We start from the raw sequence: 25562 nt of genomic DNA, 5'->3' as shown, positions 1-25562 counted from the left end.
CTGCACATCTTTCAACTCTTCCCAAGGTTCTTGGCAAGGTTTTATTGTTGTTTTTATTGCTTTAAGGTATATTAGATCTATATAGGCTTTTATCTTTTACGTTAAGCACACTGAGCTGGCACGTAATGAAATGTGCTATATAAATAAAATTGCCATGACTAATCCTGACCGCCTCCTGCACCACTTACTTGACAGGCAGTGGGTCACTGACTCAGGTCTGCTGCCACGAAACAGATATGGAAACACTTTAATGTTACATATTATCACCAACTATGATACAATGTATCTGTGTCGCAGAGAATCATCCGACTCCAACGTCCTCCATAACGTCCTTTTATTTCCATCTTGGAGGGATTTTTGAAGTCATGTTCACAGTAAAGAGACAGGCCTGTTGTCTCATTGATTCACATACTAACACAAATACGCAACCTGATCAATAACCAAAATTAAAGTACTTATTTTCATTCTACAACCAACTTTTTAAATTACACTATTTCCATCTGCATTAGGATCAGTCTCCACCCCATGCAGCTCCCTCCCTTAATCTCCCAGCATGCATCCTGCTCCAACTGTAGCACTGTATCCAGTTTAAAATCTCTCAACTGATCCCTCATTATGTTCCTAAGGCAATGAGGGGACTCTTCACTACCCCTCCACACAATGCCTGTCTACCAGAAGATGGAGCCCTTTTCCACCAAACGGCTTCTCAACACTATGACTCCTGTGCGATAAGAGCTCCGGCAGAGGCCACAGGGTGGAGGGAAGTGTAAGGACGTTACATGCGGTTAGCATCCCACTGGGATCTTTTGTCTGCGTGCTTGCAGGCAGCTTGGGCTAACTGCCCCCATTTGCGCCATATGTCATGAGAGGCCTGACTGTCACATCACATGAGGACCTCTGTAGTGATGGCATAACTGATTGTGGAGCTTTCAAATGCAGCCACAGCACACTATTCATCGCTTCATTAATGTATTATAATGAATGGAGGAAAGACAGAGCTATGTTGTTCCCCAATGTGCGCTTTAGGGATATGAATTAATAATGGTGAATGTGATTTGTAGTATTTTTCTTTCACCTTAGTTGGTACATTTATGATTGTGGGAGGAAGGAAATGAGCTGGAGATTAGCTGATAAAACTTTTCTACTTATAAACAAGTATAAGGTGATTGACTTTCTTGAACCATGCAAGCATTTCAAGGTTCCTGTGATTTATCATACAACAGGCTAAGGATTTATTAGAACAAACAGCTAATCTTTAGAAGTAGTATTTATTCACTTGTTTAGTCCAAAAAAATTCCTCAAAAGTACTTCACTATAAGAATAAAGCCACTAACGCAGGCTCTGTTAAAATCTTAACTATTCTAAAAGAATAGTTCTAAAATTTGAACGCAGTATCCAACAATTCCACTCTTTATTAGTTGTTAATCAATTCCGCTGGTTTTCGTTTACTTATGACACTCAAATGCACAGAATAAACATTTTGGTGTTTGACAGTAAACTGTCACAGCATTTACGAACGTTTCTGCCCTAAATGTTAGCAGAGATCCATTTTACTGACAACGCGTAATAAACGACCATTTCGCTCTGCATTTACATTTGCTATCTCGGCAAAACCGGTCGGTGGTGGTAGCATTAACCCCAAAAATCCAAATATAATAAAAAACAATTTACTGACAATTTTCGACTGTTAAAATTAAGTTTTAAATGCTGTTTGGCTTAGCTACAACTGCTCTGTGATCGCACGCACGCACCACGGCTAGCCTGTAGCTACAAAACTTAGCACGCCCTTAACAGTGTTAGCCTTCTGTTAAGGCTAGAGATTGTTAGCCAAATCTCTTGAGAGTAATAAAAGGGTTTTAGCGGTTGATGAATGTAGGGAAAATATGCATCCTTGCTGCCTGTTTGTGAGCTTCTATGTAAGCAGCTGGCATACGGAGAGGTAACTTTGTTAGCAGTGATTACAGGGGATTGGAATCTGACAGGCTAAAGTAGGAAGCAGGCACCGCTACCGTCCAAAGAGTTCACGGAGGCAACAATTTCTTTCCAGAAAAAGCGCTTATTATCGAGTGGCAGTGGAAAAAGAGTAGAACTAGATTTCACGTCGGCGTAAAATATGACAGAGTAGCTGGCTTTGCGCGATTCCCTCAGAAAAGATTAGTGACGAATTTTGCTAACGCTCGCTAAAGCTAACGGGCTAGCGCCTAACCGACACGTTAGCCCAGAATTCGGTTGACGGGTGGGGAGTCCAAACAGACGCGAGGTGAGCTCTGCTGCGCCGCACATTGTTTGCAAAAAAAGAGCCCAATTTCGAAAACCACGCGCAGGGACATGCACTTTTCCACTGTCTAGTGTCAATTCCTCAAAATGGGGTCTGCTAACGTACGTCTCCGCCATTTTGTGACAGGTTTTTCATTGAGCAAAGGGGTACGTGTAATGGTTGAATGTAACCCCATCAAGAAGATATCCGCTTGGCAGTTGTAGGAAAAAGGGATCAGGAGTAATTTCCAACCATCCCGTGAGATAAAGTCGTTTTGAAGTGGTCAGCAAGGGATAGTGGCAGCTTACCAGAAAAAGAAAGAGAAAAAAGAAAGCAGCATGGCAGGAAAAACAAACAAACTTGAAGACTGTATTGAACATATGCAAACTACCCAAAACCTTAACTTTAAAGTTAGCAATTACAGTGTGCAGGGAAATTTTGCACCACCATAAATGCTACACAGTCACTGTGAACATATAAGATTTCCCTGATCTCTGCACCAGGATACTGTGCAATGTAAACATTTAGGTAATATCACCATTAAAAGGGAAATTGTTTACAGGATTTAAAAAAAAACATATATAAAGACTATTATTAATTTACTGATATTTTGATCGCTATATTCATTCATTTCTGAAGGAGATGAACAGTGTATCTTTACTTCTTATTCTACTGTAGAAAAGCATAATAAAAATATCTTGTCAGTTTATAAAGAGTTTCTGTAAAGGCTATTTTGAAATAATTTTACTGCGTTTTTTTCCCTTTTATAAAAATATTCAGCGATTAATATGTTCTCGTATTTTATTGGTAAAATAAGGGTGCTCAATTAATTAGTATTATCCCCTCCCCCACGGGACATTTCCAAGTACCTCCTGACCCGTTTTCCACACGGAGGGAAGAGGGCAGACGGTCCCTAAAAAAGAAAACAGTCTCTATTGTTCCAGCGGTCGCTCGGTTCTGGACGGTGCAGTTCCTCTTTCGGGCATAGAGGTCGCTGCACGCATGGTAGGCCGGCCTCCGCGGCCTTCACATCTTTTTGTCTGAGAACTGGATCCCTCTGCCGCTCTACAGTGTGTGCGATAGCCTCGGAGCTGCGTCCGTAACACACTGTCAAACCACTCCAAACGAATACAACCGCGACCAAAAGCATTAATTCAACACCTTCTGCCATGGCGTTTCTAACCTGCCGGTAAATCGGTCGTATTTGCGACTGTTCGCTGGAACTTAGTACGGGCTTGAATCGGGCTTGCTTTCTGTGTGCATCAGTCTTTATTAGCGAGCTGCCGCTCTTCTTGCTATCAGCTATTTCTTTAACTTTTTTAAACACTCAGCTTGGCGAATGACTGAGCGCCGGCGGAGTATGGGATCCTTGGTGTCTTAAGAAGCGACTGAAGTGGGGTATAACCGTTTTTGCATGCAAAAACAATGGCAAATTCGACGGGGAAAAATCTACTAGATCAGCGAAGGAAAGGACAGGCTTTCCTGGACGAGCTGCGGCAATTTCACCAAAGCAGAGGGTGAGATTGGGGCGTCTTTATTTCCAAGAAATATAACTTTAAATCACCATTGCATGCAGCGGCGAGTTTGCCAGAAGTGTTATTTAAACAAATGTGGATTTATTTCTTGTGTTTTTCCAACAGATCGCCGTTCAAGAAGATTCCTATCGTGGGTGGGAAAGAGCTGGATCTGAATGCTCTCTATATCAGAGTCGTCTCTTTAGGTGGCTTTGCTAAGGTGAGTGCGAACTAAAAGTGTTATTTTCTCCACACTCTGCCTTCCGTGGACTTCCCGGTGGACCACTCCACAACTCCGTATGGGTAACACGGGACAAGTGTAAGCTTCCAGAACAGCGTTAGTGGGTCGGTGTTGGCCTTGTGCTAGTTTGCCATGTATCTCTATGTAATGTGGTGGCTTATGTTGTTGTGTGTGGTTTGAATTGAGTGTACAACCGCTCCGAGTCAGAGTGCAGTTGGAGCGACTCAAAATTAGCGGGCACGTTTAACATCGATTATCGGCTCGGAGCCCGGCCTAGGAAAACACCGCTTAGGTCGCGGCGTCTCGCCCGGGGTTTTACCGGTAGTTTTCACCCGGGAGGGGGGGGGGAAGCCTGAATTTTCTTTCTCGCCATAGCCATCTTTCTTCGGCTTCATGGCTGATGACAAAATGTAGGCCTCACAGGCCCATGCAGTGCATACAGTAAACGCTACCAAAAGCCCACTCCTAATTCAAACGGGTCGCCTCAAGCTAAAGCATTTGTTTACCGCCGGGGGCAGTTTGCTGGAGTTTAGCCCCGCTAGGTTTTAACGCCAAAAATGAGGAAAGTCAAGTTAGCTCGTTAGCTACAGTGCTAACTAGCCTGAACAGTAACGATAATGACCTAAAGGGAGTCAGGCAGTTGTACCTATTGTACTCAATTGTAAATAAGCACGGCTAATAAACACATGTGAGGCTAAACTTATAAAAATAATAATTTTATACTAAACACTCTGGTGTTTTTTCCCTCCTCCTAAAATATTTTAGAGCAGTTTCCAAAAGTTATTGATTAATGATTCTAGTGTTGCCTCATTTTTTTTTTTTTGCGGGGGGAACCTGTGGCAGACCAGATGGCTTGCTGTCGGTGTAACCGCTCTTTTTTTGTTTGTGGTTCGCCGGTGTTTTTCATCTCTTAACGAACTCATTTCTTCTTTTCAGGTATCTGACAAAAACCAATGGATTGAACTTGGAGAGGAGTTTAACTTTCCGAGGAGTTGTTCCAACGCTGCATTCGCTTTAAAACAGTACTACCTTCGGTAAGTGGCACGGAGCATGCAGCTCTTGTCCTCTCAGGTAGCATGTGGGAAGTGTTTACAAATGTAGAGATGGAGTCAGCATGCAGGATCCAGCCCTCTCTGCGCCTCTCTGCTGGGAACCTGCACTAGGACAACATTGTGTCAGGCAGCTTAAGTTTCTATTGTGTACTTTTGCTGTGGCAGGGCTAGATAAGAACACCAGTCTTAAATGTGAGGGCTGTCAAGTGTGGATCGTAGCGTTGTTTTTTTTTTTTTTTTTTTTTTGTTTGTTTTTTTTGGAGCACGGTTTAAAGCAGGATTTTTGTATGTCAAACTGGTGAAAATGTTGTAGCCAGGAGAGGACATTTGGTTTTGATGCACCACTGAGCAGATATGTGGGCTCTGATGTGCATTTCACACAGCCCCCCTCCAAAACTCTTAACCCAAGTTATCTGTCATGATGAGAGTCTGCCTTCTCCAACAGCTGGCATTTGTGGTTTTGGTGCTGGCCTCTTTCGCTGTACTCCTTTCCTCATGCATGCAACGATTGTTCCCCTCACCAGCACCTGCCTACGAGGGATCACACCTGCAGTGAAACACTTGTAATCCGCTCGTGGATATTTTGCAAGTTTCTATGTCAACAAGTTATCTGCTGATAGTTCACAGATTACCCACAGTTATGGATGCAGTTAGAATTGGTCAAAGTCTTAATACCTCCTTGGTTACAAAGTATTAACCTGCTACATATCAGTGTTAATGGCAGAATGCGTTACAAGACAGCTTTTCTCAAGCAAATGATCATGTGATTTGGTGCAATGGTCCACTAGGAAGCCCTGACCTCTGACAAGACAGCAGTTGGTCGTCTCTAGTCCTCCTCTTACTACAGTGCAAGTAGCTGCAGTGCAAAGTTGTTTGGTTTTCTGTGCTGGGATTTATGCAGATATCCTCACAGCCTAAGTAAAACTTAACAGACATAAGACTTTTTTTTCTTTTCTTTTTTTGCCTGTGTCTAACAGGTTTAGTATTAAACAGCTTTTGGATTTCTTTAAGTTTGCTTTGCGTGGACAATTTGAGCAATAAATGCAGCTGTTATTTTATGTCAAGACCACATTCATAAATACCAGATGCAAACTTGAGTCAGAAAATGATATAAATAAACGTTACGGCCATCTGAGACTCTTTCACCTGTCTCGCTGAGCTTAGTCACTGTAATTATTGCCTATAATATTGGGAAGGAAGATGAGACATAGAGGAAAGGAGGCCTCGCTTACAGCTGCTGCGCTCTTGTGTCACGAGAGCCTTCGGAGCTGCTTTCTAAAGTTTATCTGAGGTGGCTCGGTGTAGTGGATGTCAGAGGCAGCGGGCAGCGAGGGCTTGTCTTGCTTCAACTGCCGCTGATAATGAAGAGACTATTCTCTCTTCCCTGCATGCTGTCCCCCCCCCCCTTTTTACTTTTGCCTGGCAAAAAGTGGGTGAATGTTGTAAATGCTGTGGAGGAAATTTCTCTTTTGCTGTCTCGCGGGGGGTTCAGAGGTCATAGGCAGGTACACAGGGTTCAGATTCAGTGTCTGATTCAGTGTCTCTCTCTCTCTCTCAAGGACACTTGAGCTGGGTGGATGTTTGCTAATATCAGTTAACCTTGATTATCCAGTTGAATGACCAGCTGTAACCACTGACAGCCTGGCAGTTTGTGAGCAATGTTTGCTCCTTTAACTATTGTGAACACACAGGCAACAGTTTGTGTTTTATAAGTGATGATTAAGGGCATTGTCAGGTTGGGTGCAGTTTAGTTTTTTTTTTTTTTTTTTTTTAAGTCTGCTATCTTAAACAGGCCCATCTTAAAGTGTTCATTCCTTATTTATTTTATCCACTCTCTGAATTATTTTCCAAGAGTTCCCAGGTAGAAAAGTACAGCTCTGAAAACCTTCACCAGGATCGCACCGCCTGTTGCCCTGACTTCTTTTCTCTGAATGAATGGGACGATCACGATGTGGCCCCCCTCTCTGGTCAGCGCTTCCCACTCAGCGCAGAGTAATAAGCAGCGCTGAAGTTCAGTGCCAGCTCCCACTGCCATCTATTTGATATCTGAATGTCACTGTAATAAGTGAGCGACGCGTGCCAGAAACATTTTTCCAGCTCGTTTTCAACGTGTTGTGAGCGCTGCTTTGACATCAATCTTCACCAATGGCGCTGATTTCATTTCAACTTCAGGGGTGGACGGATTCGTGTCTGGATCAAAGCACCAGCTTCAGATCACTCTGACACTCTGAGGGCGCAGTCAAGACGCAGCTCTGTTTTTGGGCTCGTTTACTGGCAGTGTTGGGGCACGAGATACATATGTAAATAAGAGGTGCGACATTAAGAAAATCCCTGATCAGTCAGTCAGACATACAGAAGGATGTTGTCCAAGGGAGGGCGGTGAAGGAGAGTGTTAAATAATATATTGAATATGGCCAGGACTTGTACACAACATGAAAAAGTGTGAAAATTTAAAGGGATTTAAGGAGTTTGGGGAGATAATAGGACAGTCTGCTACATCACTGCAGCCAGTTTATACGTTTCCCCTCCAAATCTGTTCCTGTCAGCCTGCTACCTTTTTCCCCCTTCTATAATTTGACATATCTATATGTACTCTACCCTGAATTTTGCTGGATTGGCTTCCAGTTACTCAACACTGCTTCCACTTTTTCCCATGGCTGCAACGATTCAAGTGATTCTCAGTCAACACAATTTCACGTCTCCCACGGTTTTCTCTTCCATTAGTAGTTTCATATTATTTGGAAGTGGTTTGGAGCAAACTTTGAACCTTCACAACCTTGTTTTTTTTTTTTTTTTTTTTGTGTTGTTCCCACTAATACACCATCATGCAGTTTGTTCGGGCAAACTCTGTAATTTGAGAGTGAATGAAGAGTGTTTTGAAATAGCTTTAGTCTTCGACTACTTTTTGTTCCCAAACTGAGGCGTGCTGTACCTAGAAACCAAGTCAGGTGACGGATACCCCGCTTTAACCTTTGTTTGCCCTCGCTGCTGCAACCCCATTGGGAGGAAATAGGGCCCTTGAGCCTGACATCAAGGAACATTCACTCCAGCTTCTGCAAAAGCTCAAATGGACAATTTATCAGTTGTTTTATTTTGTACTTATGGCTTATTCTGGCTTTCAGTAACATATTTAAACTGTTAAACGGGGAGAGTTTTCAGAAAGCCCCTTGTGTTATATTTACTTATCCAAATGCCTTCTTTCAAAAATGCATTTATTTTGAAATCATAAGTCTGATTTGATGAGCACACGTGACAGTGATCTGTTGACATGTTCATTCATGAGTGTTTCAAATTGGATTCACCTTTTGACTCATGCTATGCTTATGAGTTTGCTTTTTTTTTTTTCCTTCAATACTGTGGTTAGACAAACAGAAACAGGTCTTTGTGTATACTGCTTGATGCTGAATCAGCCAACACTAAGCGATCTGTCTCCAGAGTTCAGCAGGGTGCTTCTTGTGCAGACCACTCTTTAAAAGCTAACAGCAACACGGAGAAGCAGGTGCAATCCCGCTCATGGGTTTATTCATTTCACTCAATAGTAGGATGTTTCACATCAAGTCCTCTTCTGTTAGCTGTGCATTTCTCAACCGTTTCTGCCTTGTGACCTTTCTTTTAGACCCTTACAATTAGAAGGTGGTACACTCATGTGAGCATGACATCACTGCTAGTGGATTATGATTAATGCAAATTTATGCTTATTTGAATCTATGTTCTTAGGAGAAAGTGTCAAATGAATAGAATCGTATCAGCCTTGGGGATCTTGTGTCCTGTCACTCTGTCTGTATAGTGAACCATGCTTTGCCCAAAGAGACCGAAACCTTTTGAAGTAACTGCAACTTTCAGGGATAACATCTGTTAATAGATCTACATTGCAATCGAAGAATGAAATATAGACATTGCTTTTGGTTTGGGATACTTTCACCGCTGCCCTGTTGGTGTTTTCAAACTAGATGTGACGAGTAGGAATGGATATGACTAAAACTCATTGGTTAATGGGTTGTCGGTCACACGTTTTCTGACTCTTAAAATGAGCAAAATTCACAACATGGACTTTATGTTCTGGTTAGTCTCCCCCCACCCTGGGGATCACCCCCTGGTGTTCACTGAAAGGATGTATGTCTAAGGCACTTGTACCTTGACTTTGATGTAGCTTTTGGGTCTGAAAAGCAATCTTTTGTACTGTCTATGGTGGCAGTCGGTTTAGATTGATGTGTTATTTATGGTAGGTTGCATTTGAGTGCATGTGCACTGCAACAGGAGACATGCATGCATTCTCAAATTAAATATGAAGTCACACCTGTTTTTTTTTTTTTTTGTTTGTTTGTTTGCTTTTATTTGTAGCCATGTATGGACTCTTCCTCTGCCATTGTAGCTTTGGTGAGCATGACACATGAACCAGTTCTCCACCTGCTGCAGGTTCTGGTTAGAATGGCTTTTCAGAGCTGGTGGAGCTGGAGTATGTCCGGTATAGGGCGAAATCCTCTTTTGGGGAAGCAGTTAATGGCTGATTCTGGTCTTAGAGTAATGGTTAATGGTAAAAACAAACGAGTTGATAAATGTCCAATAAATCAGCTGTTACACATTCTACACGGATCTTCCAGATAAAGTGTGGAATCACCGCTAACGACACATATCTGTGCAGTTCGTTAAACATCAGGTCTTTAGCTTTACACACGTGATATTGCTGTTTCTAGAAGGCAACAAACCAATGAAAACACAACATTGAACTATTGCCCAGCTTTTGGACTGCACACATATTTTTCTAGCAGGTGTTAATTTTCACACCGTTTTATCAGATTATGCCATGCACCGTGATGGCTGTTTGGTGCCACTGCTTCCTGTGCCATGCTGCACAGCCTCCTGTAAGTTCTCCTGAAACATCTGGATGAAGTGGCGTTTGATCTGGCTTGCATTAGCTCTCTTTGTATTCCTCCTGCTCCATCCTAGCTGCTGCTCAGGGTCGCCTAAATGAAGATGAGTTATCGAGAGAGGCATGTGGACCAGTGCTGCCTCCTGTGGTTTTATACGCATTAGTAGAAGATGTTGCACAATACAAGAGCAAACCTTCTATCACAGATAACATCTGAAGGCTCTTGGGACTTTTTTTTTTTTTTTTTTTGGGTCTGTCTGTAATTTGACCTGCCCTCCAGCAGTGTTGGCCACCACTGATAGCCTAATCTCCTTCTCTCAGTTTCCTTGCTAACAGGCAGATGTATTTGGCAGAGCCACAACCAGACTTTGCCATTTTCTTAAGCTCTTTAGCAGAACTGCATGACTTAGCTTGCGGTTTGCTTTTAACTGGAGTTTATTCTCTGTATTTTAGTCAATCCCAAGTTAATAGCAACCCGTGTCTTAAAAGAGTAAACTCTCTAAAGAGTAAATCTCTAATGTTCTAGTGCTGGAAGACACCCATGATAAGATTATGTACATGCTATATAGACAATTAAAGCAAGCACTAGTGAGAAACACTTTATAAGCCCATACAAGTGTTATTGTTTTCATAGGCCTTCTCACGGGAGACTTTGACCTGGGGAGGCACAGGCATATCACTGATGGCTGCATTCAAATTGAGGGAAGGTGGCATCCAGGTTAACCGTCACATCTTACTGAAGTGAACTGAGCCCTCATTAATAGATGTGGCTTCAAAGTCGTGAGCAGTCAAAGCACCTTGTGCAGCGAAGATCTATAGACTGATGGTCTGAGTGAGGAGGGGTGGGGGAGGCAAATTACAAGAGAGCCAGAGCCAGTTGGCAACCTAAAGCTGAGCACGCTCCCAGTAAGCTGAAGTAGCACTGACTTCAATAATTGTTTTAGCATGTTGTGTTTTAGGAATGTGGGCCACTAGTCGACCATACAGGTAAACTGCATGTTGCTTGTCGGCCCCTAGAAGTATGAGTCAGTGTACAGCTTGAGTTAACCGATGATTCCAAAGTGTCACCTACAGATACCTGTCTGTCTGACCAAAGTCATTATTCTGCAGGCGTGCCTCCCAGATTAAGCTTTCCACAGCTTTGACACAAGTGATCAAAGCATCTACCAATAAGAGTGAAGGAAAATAATGATTGACATATTAGTAGGGTTGACCAGCCCACTCGCTGGTCCCACTTGCCCCGCGCTTGCTGTGTGGATCCCCCTTAAGTGTCTAAAAGGGTCTCATTGCTGCATTCGGGACCCGTGAAGGCAGATGGGATGTGATGAAGAAATGAAAGCAGATAACTTCAGAGCCAAACGAGAAAATGTGTCTGCTTTTGGGAAGGTTTTAATTTATTTATTTTAAATGACTCTTGTCGTTCTGATCGCGTTGGCCACACATAGTAAACACGTGTCATTGTGTTATGCACAGCCTAAAGTGCCACATGTATGAACTGCATTTAAAATACGACTGGTTTACTGAAGAATGTAATTAACTGTTTCAAATTACTCTTAAATGCACACACAATATTTGCACAGACTGTCTCTAACCTCATCCATTAGACTGTGCTCAGTTTGAACTGTTTTCTCACATTCAGACTAACCACTTAGGCAGATTTTTGTTTTCCCTCCAATTTTATCAGCCAGACAGTTAACAGCCTAGAAAATCCCTCAGTGTAATATTGCAGCTTTTACATTTATTATATAAACAAATGTCCTTAGTAATGAAATTATAAATACTTTTTGATTTCTTCTTGTCGGGGCAATAGTGGAACCCACAAAACCAATCACAGCTACAGTTTGGATGGATCACACTTTAGCATGTTCTGAATAGGGCTGCCACAAACGATTATTTTGATAGTCGACTAGTCACCGATTATTTTTGCGATTAGTCGACTAATCAGATCATGCATCCATTGAACGTAAAACGTACAGCTTATTGCACGAGCATGCATCTGCTCTTATATAACTATCATCACTACAGCTTTAAGTGTTTAAGGTATGTGCTAACTAAAAATAAAGACAAGATGATAGTTTATTAAATTTTAATGAAATTTGCAGATTGTTTTGGAGAAGTTTAGTAAACTCAGCCGTCTGCTCCTTGCTATCTAAAATATAACAGGACACCTGAGTATATTCTCGAGCATCTCACACTTCTGATAATCAGTTGTCTGCTTGACGTTTATTAAGCTGTGTAAAAACTGTAACTTTAATCTCAGCCAAACCGATTTACTCAGGAACAAATAAAATACTGAAAAAAGCCAAACAATATCATTTTTAAGTTCTCTAAGTGACTTATATATATTTAACCTGAGTAGCGAAAGACGGGGTGGGTTTGAAAACGATTTGCCGGGAGTCCGGTGTTCTCACCGGCTCTAGTGAGCCTGTAACTCCGCCTAGCTAACGAGCTAGTGGGTAACAGACGTCTCCGGAAACGTCGGAGCGCTTTTGAAAATATGTGGTGTCTTGATAAACTGAGCAGATGTTTGAAGTTTACACAGCTACATTCTCGTCTGAAAATATGTTAAATGTTTATTTTGTGACCCAGAAAGAATAATAAGAGTAACATTAAAACTAACTAACTGCCGCCATTGTTGGAAACTGAGCTGGGCCGCGCTATGAATTCTGGGACACAGTTTCTTCTTCTTCGGGGTTTAACGGCAGCTGGCATCCTTGTACATGCAGTGCTGCCATCTTCAGTCCGTTATTACACTCTTAAATCCTACTACTTATTCCTGTGTCTTCTGGGATCTTACAAATCTTCAAACGACGTGTCGACTATTAAATTAGTTGTCGACGATTTTGATAGTCGACGTAATCGTGACTAGTCGACTAATCGTGGCAGCCCTAGTTCTGAATATACAGCCATACCAATGATTCATCCTACTATTTATAGTGTTACAAAATAACTGGTTTTAGACAAAATGTGTGAGTGGTCACCATCTCCATTTTCAAGGCAATGATGTGCCTGCGTGGTGAAAAGCTATCATCGCAAAGTCCGATGTAGCCGAGGCATCCTTTTCAGCGGAAAGGACCCTTTAACAGCTCATGTCAGGATTTTCCAAAAAAGATAGAGACACTCGGGTCACACTTTTCCTTGACGAGTTAGCGTTGGTTCCATTCAGCAGAGCACAGTGCCAATGTGGCGCTTTTCATTCTCAATGCCAAATTTTTATTAGTGGATTCTACAGGAGTGGCTTTGCATGACTCACAGTTCAAAATAATCTTTATATGTCTCATACTGGGCATCGTTACATCTCCTCTGCTTTAGCTGCTCTGCTTTTAAGGCAGCTTTCTTCTGACTGTCCACCACTCGTAAACAAAGCAGTGCATGAAACGACTGTATGAGGATTTCTGTGCTTACTGACATTTTTCAGCGCCAAAAGGAGAAAAAGTGTGCTGATATCAATACTTGAAATTTTGGCAATTTTTTTAAGGTGTCTCCACCCTTTTTATATACGCTATATGCATGTTAGAAAGTGAGGAAAAGATTAGTCTTCTTTAAGCAACTTTGCATCATCATGAGTCAGTTGACATGCATGCTCTGTACTGGCTTTAAGTTGAACAAATGGTTAGTGCTGTCAGTGATCCCGCTCTCAGTTGGCTCAGTGACCTCCATAATCGCTCCCGTGATTATTGACAAAGTAAACCACCCTCAGCCTGCGCTGGGCAGCCAACTCCATTAAACCCCAGCAAACATTTCTCTGCAGAAACTTTCACTTTGTGTGTGTTTGTAATCTCAGCGTCCTCGTCCAGCAGGGGGCAGTCCACTCTCATACACTGACACGCACTGGGGGCATTTGGGTAGTTGAGAGTAACTGAAGACTAGAGTGCCCAATCCCTGATCCAGATGTCCGTAAATAACGCCGCGCTAATGACAGTAGCTGTCTGCGCCGGGGTCTGCTCATCACTGCTCGCGCTTTGCGAGTTTCCCCCATGCGGGCGTGCTCAGCCCATTTATTTTGGAGGGAAAATAGGCGCTCTGTGACAACAACAAAAAAAACATGCACACACTTCCCTAAACGGTTGTAGTAATATTGAGGCAAGCCACGGCGGTTTGTGCTGCCTGGTGGTCGCGTGCTACTGAAGCTGCAAGGGACTGATGTTTCTCTCAAAATGCGCGCATGAGGGTGGGGGAAAAGGGGGAAGTGAAGGCACAAGCATCTGCAGCCCATTCCTCTCCCCTCTTCCCATGCCCCCCCCCCCCTTTTTTTTTTTTTTCTTTTTTCCTTTCTTCATGCTTGTACTCAGACAGCGGTTGATGACGCTGCAGTCGGGAGTAGGCCCTATCGCTCTCCTGCTCTTCCTCCCTCACTCACTTTCTGTCTCTCTCTGCAAATGAAGGCTGAGTGTATTTATAGTCCAGCGTGTCACCCGGCAGCCAGCGAACGGGGGATTACCTCGGCCACGATGAACTAGCAGAGCCTAATTCAGAAACAGCACTCGCTCGGTGACTCACAGCCACACAAGCTGGGCTTGCCACACTGGTAATACTAAGGTATTTTACTGTGTGTGTGTGTGTGTGTGTGTGTGTGTGTGTGTGTGTGCGCGTGTGCGTAGTTTGTGCACATTTTTACGAGGTATTTATGATATGTAAAAAAGTCTGAATCTGCAGTCACATGCTCATTCGGAACGTTTTTTCTTTTCCATGCAAGTTGAGTGAGAAGTTCCCAAGAATGAGAGGGAATTTGCTTTTGGCTTGCAGCTGCTTCTACCATAGATTTTTAGCAGGTAAAAGTGAGGAAAATGTGTATGTAGCTCATTCATTTGAAATCAAAGTTGCCTAACAACCGGCAGTTCAGGTGCATGGAAAGTGCGGCATTTAAAATTTAAGAAAGCATGCAAAGCCCCCCTTTATGACTGTGAGAGGTGTGCATGTTATGCAAAGACGGTACTTTCTTTTTGTGTGCTTATTTCCATTGTATGTCATTCTTTACTTAAGGCTTCAGAGCCCATAAAAGGATGTTTAGCTCCTTTCATTCCCTGCTTTGTTTTTGCAGTTCTAGTGATTGCAGGGCAGTTTAGGAGTGAACATGAACTCTTGCATTTTTGTGGGGTGGGGGAGAAATCTGGTGTGTTTATTGTGTTGCCTTTTCCTTTGGCGAGCTGGAAGCTAGTTGAGTATTTGCATGATTCGGTGCCAGGGTGATAAGTCACACAGTAAGGAGCTTGACTTCACATTTTAAAGAACCGGTTTGAGGGCCGCAGTTGAGGCCGTGCTGGCCTGTTTGTGATGCTGGTGTTGCAGACATTTGCCACACTCAGGGAACAAACAAACTCTGTCCTAATTTTACGTTAGAGGAAATACTGCCTATATCACCTTGTTATGCAATGAGATAAAGTCAGATCACTCAAAGGTAAATGGGTAGTAGGCTGCACACCCTTGAGAGAGTTTAATTGCAATGGGGCATTTCCTTTTGATGACACAAAGCACTCCTCATAATAACACCAGCAGGTAATGCTGTAACATAACATAGTTTTAATAAAGTAAAGCAGTAAAGTGACCCCAAAGGCCTCAGGGCATTTTTGCGTACAGGTCGCATTCATTACGGAAATTTTAGTTGTTTGTTTTGTTTTTTTTATGTTTTCCTTTTACTTGTATTGCTTTGAGTTTAATTTGAGCACATTATTTATATAATTTTTTGTTGTTTCCAGTGAAAGCAGGTGTTGATCTTACTTCCATCGTCTCATTCTTCAACTCTGCTTGTAATTTGAAGTGTGTTACATTAATTGACATATTTCCCTTAGTTACTTCACTCTAGTATCTCCCAAATAGTTTATTGTAACACATTTCCCACAGAGACGTCCAGAGTCGGTCACATCAACGTTTTCTCATCCTAGTAGGAGACCCAGTGACACTCAACCCATGCATTTTTAGTTCTTCAGCTGGACCAGCTGTGAATCGTCTGTCTGCAACATGCATAACAGAAGCAAGGAGAGTCTGCAGAAACGATGTGGGCATTCCTCAAAGAGACTCTGCTTTAGCTCTAGATTAACTGAATCTGACACACTGCCCTAAATCCCCTCCACCTGCTAGACTTATTAGCCTAAATAAATCACAAAAATGGACATAAAAGCATTCATCTGTAAATTAAAGTAACAGGAAATGTTAAGAATATGTTTTGCTGACAGGACACAGACTGAAATGCTGGGATGATTGCTGAGTAGCTTACTGATGTGACTACAAGGTGTAATGTTAGTTACAGTACATTAGCTTTAAGCATTTATCTTACGTTAGCCATTGTAAATACAGGGGGTCACGGCTGACTTCACAGCAGGAATGTCAACAAAATGCTAAAGTGTGTTTAAGGATGACATGAGAATAATGTTAATACAAACTGAAACTCATTCACCTTGAGTTCTGTGAGATCTTTTAGGTGCTTTACTAAATTTTAAGCATTTTCTCATGTGGTCTGAAAAGGATGATTGCATCATTTGGATGTTATCATTTGAGAATCAGTTATCAGCCAGTGGTTATCCGCTGCAAACGCAAAGTGCTTCCGTACCCGACTCTCTTTGTATCAGCCAGTCTGTTCAGATCCGTGTCGGCAGCCACACTAGTTGCTGTCTTCCTCGTGTAGTTTCTCCTATGCTTGTGGGTTCTTCTTCTTCCAATCAGTGGCTTTTTGCAGTGAGAGATTACTGTGGATGCGGTCGGCTGTATCGTCTAGTAGCTGTGTCTTTAAGGATGGTAGTACTTCAGTGTTGGCACTTTACAGTATAAACCTACTCCAACGCAACTATGAGAAGTAACTACAAACAGTGTTATTTTCTTTCATTCCTTTTAGTTTTACTGTTTGTTTGTTCGTTGTTGTTTTTTTATCGGGCATAGTTGCACATGTTTAGCACTATCTGAAAATTCAAGAGTGGACTTTTCACCATGCAAGAGTGTGTGATTATCACAGAGCATTATTTGTGTTGGGGTTTTTCTTTCCTTTTTTTATTATATAAACAAATCATTGCCAGTTGTGCTCTTTCCATCTTTGCCATCACGGCTGCTCTTTTGTTTTGTGGCTTCTTCTCGCCGAGCTATTTAAAGCCATATCACTGAAGGAAATGTGTGTATGAAGAAAAGTTATTTGTTGTTTTTGTTCTCCGACTCAGAGATCCGGATTTAGAAAAAGCTGAAATTGAAAACGGTCTTTGCGTTGCCTCTGTTTCCTAAAGCTTTAGAGCTGGGATGTCAGACTGATTTTACACTGTGGCACACATCGGACCCTCTTTGATCTTATGCGGGCTGGACCAGCGTAAGCTCTCCTTTCTGTCACTGTAAAGAAGTTTAGCGACACATTTAATCCCTCGGGTATTTTTAAATATCAGAAAAAGAAGTAGAAAATGATACCTCTGCTTTTCGACATGATAAAGAAATTATGCTTTGGGCTTAAAGTGTAAGAAATAAATGTGTAACATTATTGAAAAAGTTCTGTTAGCTCATTGCACAGACTGTCCTGTAATAAAAAAAATAGCAAGATTACTACTGTAGTAGTAGTAGTAATCTTTTACTACTGTAAAAGTCATACATTTCTATAGTGGATACTGAAAAAACAGGAACTTTCTGTTAGGGCTGCTCAATTAATCGAATTTTAATCACGATTACGATCTGGGCTTTCAACGATCATTAAAAATGACTGAGCCGATTATTAGCCCCTCCCTCATTTATCCGCGACACCTTAAAGGCCGGTCCGTGAAAATATTGTCGGGCGCAAAAAAGGTTGGAGACCGCTGATTAAGAGGACCCGAGGGAAGCCCGGAAAGCTAAACAGAAGTTATTTGGAGAGGAGAGTGACTGCCGCTGGTTGAAAAGCGAGGTAAAAAAAACTTCAGTGGTGTTGCACACTATTTTATATTATTTTTTAAAGTCATTGTTAACCCTTTAAAGTCGGTCAGAGCAGCACGCTCCGTGTTGTGTAACTATTTTTAAATCCCTGTAGAACCGGAACTGTGTAAGCTAGCGCAATAATTTGTTTTGCATATGAAACCGGAGGAGTTGTACTTACATCTTATGCCATCAGCTTGTCCTCGGTCACAGTTTCCTTCCACATAAAGCTTTGCAAAAACTGCATAAAAAGCTCTTGCAGGAACAAAAACACAATATTCCAGAAACACGCTTTGCCGTTCCTATCAGCTGTTCGTAACACTTCCCACAGTGAAACAGACGTCAGCGGGAACTGTCGCATGTCCGCCATTTCCTGGCCGAAACCGGAAGTGACGTCATTTTCGCGGAAATTGTAGTTTTTTACTTGTAGGCCTTAAAAGCCTATACTGGTCATGTTTGACCTTTCTGAATAGTTGCTGGGATGCTTAGAACTCAAATTGCACTGCTGGAAATAGTTTATTTTGATGCACCTGCTGTTTTCTTTGCAAATTTGCATCATAGGATTGTTTTTTCGTTTTTCCTGCAGTATATAAAAATTGGTGTATCTCCAAAATAAAACTATGAAGACACTCAAAATAAATTTCCTGTTGTTGTAAACTTTTTTTTGCAACTTTTTTGTATTTAAAGTTTTGAGGGATAAACCTCTTAAATTTCTCCAAGTAGAAATACATGTAAAAAACAAAAACGATTTTCAATTTTTTTGTAGTTTATTGCACTTTTTTGCAATTAATGTAGTTACTATGGACTTAATGCATACATATTATTAAAATATGGGCTATAACAGTTGCATAGCAAATTGAAATGCTCCCACAAACGGCACTACAACATGTAAAAAAAAAAAAAAAAAAGCTCTGGCGGACTTGGTTCTATAGTAGGTCTTAAAGGGTTAAATAAATATCGTCAAATAATCGCGATCTCAATTTCAGTGAAAATAATCGTGATTATCATTTTTGCCATAATCGAGCAGCCCTACTTTCTGTCATTTAATTGTTGCATTACGCATTCACTTTGTAGCATGAATGGGTGGAGGCCTTTGTCAGCAGGAAAAGAAGTATAACTTATGAAGATGCAGTTAAGAGTAATAAAGTTCTCCTTCACATTTTCTAAAGCAGTCCAGTTAATCTGAAATTTTGTTTGCCCTCATTCTTAGAACAGCTTCAGCCAACAACTAACTTAAAACTCTAAAACATCGACTTCAGCCCTTCTGTGCTCTCAAAAATCTGCCCGTGTGCATTAAAAAAAAAAAACAACCTTGCACCTTGAAAAGGAAGTAGCTCAGATGTTTGCTTATCCTGTTTTCCCTCTCTCTCTCTTCCCGCCGCACAGATACTTGGAGAAGTATGAGAAAGTCCACCACTTTGGCGAGGATGACGAGGAAGCGCAGCCAGGGAATCCCAAAGCCTCTCTTCCAATCGGTGCAATTCCCAACTCTTATAACTACCAGCAACACATTGTATCAGGTAAAGTCCTGTCTGTGATCACTGTGTTTCTCTGTCACGTCTGTGTCACGTACAGGTGTCCAGTTTCTGCTTGCATACGTTTTCTTTCTCACTTGTTCATTTCTCTGAAGTTCATCCCATCTGTGTCTCGGTCTCTCTCTGCCCTTTGGCTAACTCAAGCACTCAGTCCTCACACAGGCATGATTGCAGCAGCGCATCACTTCATCAGCGCTGGGTGTGTGCAACAAATGCAGAGCTGATCAGCCCTCAGGTTAAGCATATGCACAGAAATACGACTCTGCCATTTGTTTCTAGGATTTTTGTTTTCATCACTTGAATTTATTGTGACGAATCGGAGAGCTTTGTCTCCGATAGTGTTAGATGACACACTGTGGTGTGTTACAAATTCATGTGAGCTTTTCATGTTCTGGCATCAAGCAGGCTTCATTTGCTCGTTCTGCTGTGGAGGTTAGAAACACTAATGAGCTCATGTGATACAGCCTTTTGTAAAAGGTCTAATTGTAATTTTCTAGTTTTAAACGTCTGAGCCTTTAAGCATGCGTAGGGCATCCTTATGTGTGTTTCTCGGCAGGCAGCTCTCCCTTCATCCACAGCCTTTGTGCTTTACACAGATGCCAGATCCACCTGCTAAGATGCAGGGTTTTTGTTTAGACTGGGTCTGTTAAGGCTCAACTATACCTCAAGTCCACCAGGATCCACTTGGGTCCGTCTGATGTAGAATTACAGTGATCGCCAGACTTAACGCAGATGACCTCGTGCCTGGTTGTTTTCCTGACTGTGGATAATTTACATTATAGTTCAACTACCCATGGCAGCAGACTTTGAATGGTAGGAATGACTGCTCAGCCATTGAATAACCAGGTGTCGACGACTGCATATAATCAAGACTTTATACTCTCTGCAGTCAAAATACTACACAGGAAACCCCCTCAGTCCTGATTCTCCTGGCAGGGTTTGCTGTAGTATATTACAGGATTTCAAACACACTGTGGGATAGTCGAGCCTCTCTGCTGTTGGTCCAATTCACGACTCTGCTTTATTGTACTTTTCATTTAATCCCTTTTGTTACACAGTGACTCATTTAATTCAGATTTCACCTTGCTAAGTGCTGCTGTGTTTGAGCTGAGCCTGCGAAGCATGCAGTGATTTGTCTGTGCCTTTTTCATTTTCTTGGAAGTTGCTTACACACACCTAAGCGTTGACTAATTATTTTTCAAAGCCAGGCATGCAGCCACTTTCTTTACAAAAAGCAGCCCCTGAAGAGTCACATTATATTTCACACAAAATGTTTCTGCGTATGCATCCAAGGCCGGCCTCTTGTCTGTTTTGTCAGGCGGCGCTCACACACACACACACAGTGTGAGATATCCATTAGCCTCACAACGTTGTAGAGCTGACTGCTGGGCTGCTCTCAGAGGTAATTGACTGTCCTGACAACAGTTATTGATGAAGGGAAGAGGGAAGCACTTGTTGGTTTTCCCTTTGCCTCACTTTAGATTAGAGTCTCCAGCCTTTCAGTCGCAGGCTCTTTCCTTGCTGCCCGCTGAGCTAATTGACTCCAAAACACGACCATGGAGGGGCAGAAAACACGACAAATGGTGGTGAACTTAACTGCGGCTTGTAAGGTTTTTTTTTTCTTTTTTCCCCCCCTTCCACCTTCATTCACTAGCCAAAGAACAGTTACTCCCCCATAATACTTGTTGTACAACACTTTTATTCCTGCTTTTTTTTCCCCTAAAGCTTGTGATTGTAAGTATTATGTCGTATTGAGCGGTGATGATTCACTAATTCTGTGCTTGTAATACTCAAACGCTCTTGCATGCCCTTGGCTCAAACCATTAATTTTAAATCAGTTGTAATCTGTATGATGGAAGGAGAGCTCATGATGAAAAAGTGTAACAGTTCTGCGTAGCTTTACGGCGACTTTTATTTTCGACGCCCACACTTTTTATGCTTGTGGTTCTCTCAGCGTGTTGTTTTCACCATTAAAGGTCGAAACAGCAGCTGTACATTCACCTAACTTTAAGCAGCACACAAAGATGGTATTAACCTGACCACCACAGAGTTAGAGCTGCAACCACCAATTTCATCATGGCTTCATTGTTGGCTTAATTTCTCAGGTTTTGCCTATAAATACATTAGCACTTAACTTACAAATGAATTGGAAAATATTTTCATCGACACATTTGACAAGTTGTATATTTAAGAAGAAAATAGATTACAGAAGATTAATGAGTTCATCAGTTTGTTGCTCTGCTAATTGCAGCATTAAACAGCCCATGCGGTGATTTCCATGTCAGTCACGTCTGTTTGCGGGACTAAAGATGACAGGCATCCGGTATTCATTTGCTCGGTGCGCACAGAGATTTCTCCATATTCTCTTAAATCTTTTGATGGTATTTGCTGTAGATGATGAGATGATCAAAGGCTTTGCAATTTTATGTTAAGGAACACAAGTGTTCTACAATTTATAGACAGTTTTTTGCAGATGAGTGGAACTCTGGGTCTCTAAGATGCTCTTTTTATACCCAGGCATGTTGCTAACTTGCTGCCAGTTAATCTAAATAGTTGCAAAATCTTTGTCCAGCTGCGTCTTTTTTGGATATCTTAGTTTTCTAGCCTTTTGTTGCTGCCTTAGAATTCTTTTTATCCCCATTAAATGGTAAAACATCTGTTTAAACATGTTTTCTTAGTTCTATTGTGAAAACATTTATGGGTTTATGAGCTTTTTAAGTCATTTAATTGGTTTTATTTAAATTTTTTTACATCGTTCCAACATTTTCAGAATTGGGTTTAAAGAAGCTATATGAAAATAAAGTTTTGAGCCTAAAAAGAACAGTAAAAAACGTAGAGCCTGTAAAAGTACCGTCTGTTGCCCAAATGCAAACTATGAGCTCTGTTTCCACAGACTAGGGGGCTCATGATTAAAGGGCTCTGCTTTTAGAAACTTTAGGAATCACAAGTAAGTTTTAAGTGTGAGAACTATGTGCTCTATTAGGATAATATGGAACTATGAGGCCTTTTTAAGGTGGCATGAATGTTTGCCGCCATGCACCAAACTCTTTGGTTTGACGTCTGGCCCTCAACGTTTTGGGAATCATCTTCGCAAAACTTGAAGTTGAGACTTTTGACAGGTTGCTAGCATGCTTGTAGGCTTGGCACATGGTCATCTTGGCTATATTATTTAAGAGTCGTAGCGATAAATGTTAAATGTGCATTTCTTTACCTTCTTTTATGAGCTGATTTAGAATTTTTGTTTTTATTTAAACATTTTGACGCTGGTTGTAAACTCCAACATTTGAAATCACGCCATCTTTGAACATTTAACTGCTGTAAAACTGATTTAACACAACAGATTCCGATTAGACGCTGCCTTCTGATTCGCTGCTAGGCCAGTAACAATTAACAAGGCTGCTATTGGCTGGTGTTTGCAATGTGTGGCTGATTTATCAGCTGCCAGTTTCCATCATGGCAGCAAAGCTTCGGCACAAGTGGGATGGCCCTCGTGTTATCATTGCAACACTTACTGAAGCTACCATAAAATTGTTTATGAAGACCGATATTAGCGTCCCGTTGGTGTGATCATGAAACCCCTTACATACATACTTGATGGCAAGAAGGTATCTTTTATTCACAGTGACACTGATGTGTCTGCAGTGAGCGGATACTGGCTGATTTTTGTGCACTGCCTCTGATAGATCTTTGAGAAATGAAGCCCATTTGTACCACAGGCCCTGAATTTAAATATAACTATACTGCATAGTGAGCGGTAATTATTTGACAGCTTTTCTGGAAACCTCTCACCGAGCCTCTCTTTACGCTGTTGTCTCTGAGGCGCGCGACAACTGTTAATTCATTCCTGCTCATAAAGCCTGCACCCGTCAGACGAGCCGATGTCTATCAGTCCTCTGCGCCTCTGTTCGGCGGCCGGCTCGCTGCAGGTGCTGGAGGACAAGCTCAGGCAGGCAGCTTCTGAATAGAGCCGTAGCTGCTATAATGGCAGCTCAGCTGAATTACATTTGGCTTCACAAACCTTTTCAGCATGGAAATCAGATTCACTCAGCAGGACTCCCCCCTCTCTCTCTGTTATGATTGGTTTCCAGAGGCAGCAGTCTACAAAGACCCTGCACCACAGTGAAATAGCCACTGTTTGGGGGAGGGAAATGACACCTATGCACACAAAATGATGGATGGCAGAAAATCCGGCAGTAGCACAGGGAGGAATCTCAGGTCTTTGCTTACAAAATGATTGCACCTCCACACCGGAGAGCTTCTCAGTAATAATAGTGAAATCGGGCCTTGTTTTTCCCACACAGCTAGCAGTTGGGATTACAAGTCTTTTGATTATAAAACCTTCATCATGGAGGCTGACTGATTCACATTCAGATGCAATTAAAAGTTAAAGGGTGTTCATAAGTCGAGACCAGACACATCAGACTAATCTGAGCTAAAAACAACTTCGTGCCCATTTCGTTTGCTGAAACTTCAGTTAAAGGAAATGGAAACAGGGGCTGAACTTGCTGAAAGTGTGCAGGCAAATGTAGTCCTCTGAGGGACCGGCTGAAGGCCGCCGCCTTCTCACTGCTCAGATTTACATGATGTTGTCATTACTTTGAAAACACTCATACAATGTGCTGTCCTGCTTCATTGTTGATCATTTAAAATCAAATAAAACTCCAAACCAACTGCAGAGTCACTGATGGCTGTTGACAGGAGGCCCATGATGAACCTTACCTGACTTTAAACCTCCTAATTAACACTTTGGCTTCTTTCACACTTGTCACCCGCTCGTGTCGTGACTACCACCGCATCTTCTTTTATGTCACAAGTGACATTACTTCACAGCGTCGCAGCTAAATCAGAAGCTGATCTCATACTTGAACTCTGAAAAATGTCACGACACAGTCTGAACTTACCCTTTTGTAAAAATGTAGCACACAGCGTTAGTTTTTGTCAGCCATGTTCTCCATCCACCCATCCGTCATCTTAACTGCTTGTCAAAGTCAGGGTCGTGAGCTTGACAGATTGCCAGTCACTATTTATCTTAACATGGCTGTCTTTGGACGGCAGGGGGAGGGTGTCATACAGGCTCCACACTGTGAGGCCACAGTGCTCACCGCTTCACTGCTGTGTGACCTGCACTGCTCACATCAGCACACAGACTTTGTACCACAAAGCTGGCGAGTTCAGTGTAGGTGTTGAGCGCTTGTTCCCACTCTCTCCTGGAAGGGTTCAGGGCTACAGAGCACGTGTAAAAATGACTACAGCGAATAAGGCAGCTAAAGCTCCTCAGTGAGGTGAAGGCCTAGCTCCTGCCATAAGACTTTGACAGAGTAATTCATGCTTTTATTACCTCTTGGCATTCTTCATATGTTGGCTCTGATCACTCGTTATTTTGTCGCCTGGCTGCACTAAATTGCAGCAGCTCGTGTTTTGACGGGGAGAAACGGCCGGATCACATCACACCTACGCTGGTCTCCTCACTCCGACTTCCAATCAGTTTCAGGATCCAGGATCTGTTAAGTAAGGTGGTGACACCTTAAAGAGCAAACAGCCTTATTTACTTTAGATGATTTTTTAGTGTGTTTATTGTGACTCTGTGACTGTTATGTATAAAATATGTTTTGTATAACCTGTACAGCACTTGTATAACCTCAACTGAGTTTGTTTGCTTGAGGTTGCTATAGAAAGCAGGTATGTGACATTTCTCCCACCTCACTGATATTTAATTCTCCTTTTTTTTTTTCTTTTTTTTTCTTCCCCTTCAGACTATCTCCGCCAAAGCTATGGACTGTCTACGGACTTCGTTCCACCATGTGACTACAACAAACTGGTGCTGTCTCTCCTTTCGGGCCTACCCAATGAAGTGGACTTTGCCGTTAACGTTTGCACGCTGCTTTCCAACGAGAGCAAGCACGCCATGCAGCTGGACAAGGACCCCAAACTGGTCACGTTGCTTCTGGCACACGCCGGCGTCTTCGATGACTGTACGTTCCTCAGCTCTTCACATACTGAACAGTAGCATTATAACATTTAGATAAAAAGACCGAGGTTGTTTACCTTGGTTTAGTAAAAAAGCATTTTCATTTTAATTGTGCTTCCCTAAAGAGGAGCAATTATTCTGTGGGCATGAATCTCCAAATATTTTCCCAGTTTGCCGCCTCCCCTCTCTCACCTCTTTGTTCTAGGATCAAAGGTTCTGTCTTCTTAGCAACCCCTAAATATAATTTGTCAAAGGGGAATTGAAGAAG

The 25562-nt window shown here is 42.1% G+C and overlaps 1 protein-coding gene across 1 annotated transcript in view; it reads left to right on the top strand.

The window, feature by feature from the left end:
- Positions 1-1591: 1591 nt before the first annotated feature.
- arid2 (AT-rich interactive domain 2) overlaps positions 1592-25562 on the top strand; it is a 36027-nt gene continuing 12056 nt past the window's right edge. Inside the window, exons 1-5 of the mRNA XM_080888003.1 lie at positions 1592-3774; positions 3898-3991; positions 4949-5046; positions 19178-19311; positions 25080-25298. Of these exons, the coding sequence (XP_080744129.1) occupies positions 3683-3774; positions 3898-3991; positions 4949-5046; positions 19178-19311; positions 25080-25298 (637 nt within the window). The 5' untranslated portion in view covers positions 1592-3682. The remainder of the gene's footprint in view (positions 3775-3897; positions 3992-4948; positions 5047-19177; positions 19312-25079; positions 25299-25562) is intronic.

The sequence above is a fragment of the Rhamphochromis sp. 'chilingali' genome, assembly GCF_963969265.1.
Source record: "Rhamphochromis sp. 'chilingali' genome assembly, chromosome: 7".
NCBI classification, from domain to species: Eukaryota; Metazoa; Chordata; class Actinopteri; order Cichliformes; family Cichlidae; genus Rhamphochromis; species Rhamphochromis sp. 'chilingali'.
The sequence above is the reverse complement of the archived record's forward strand: the minus strand, read 5'-3'. Positions and strand labels throughout refer to the sequence as shown.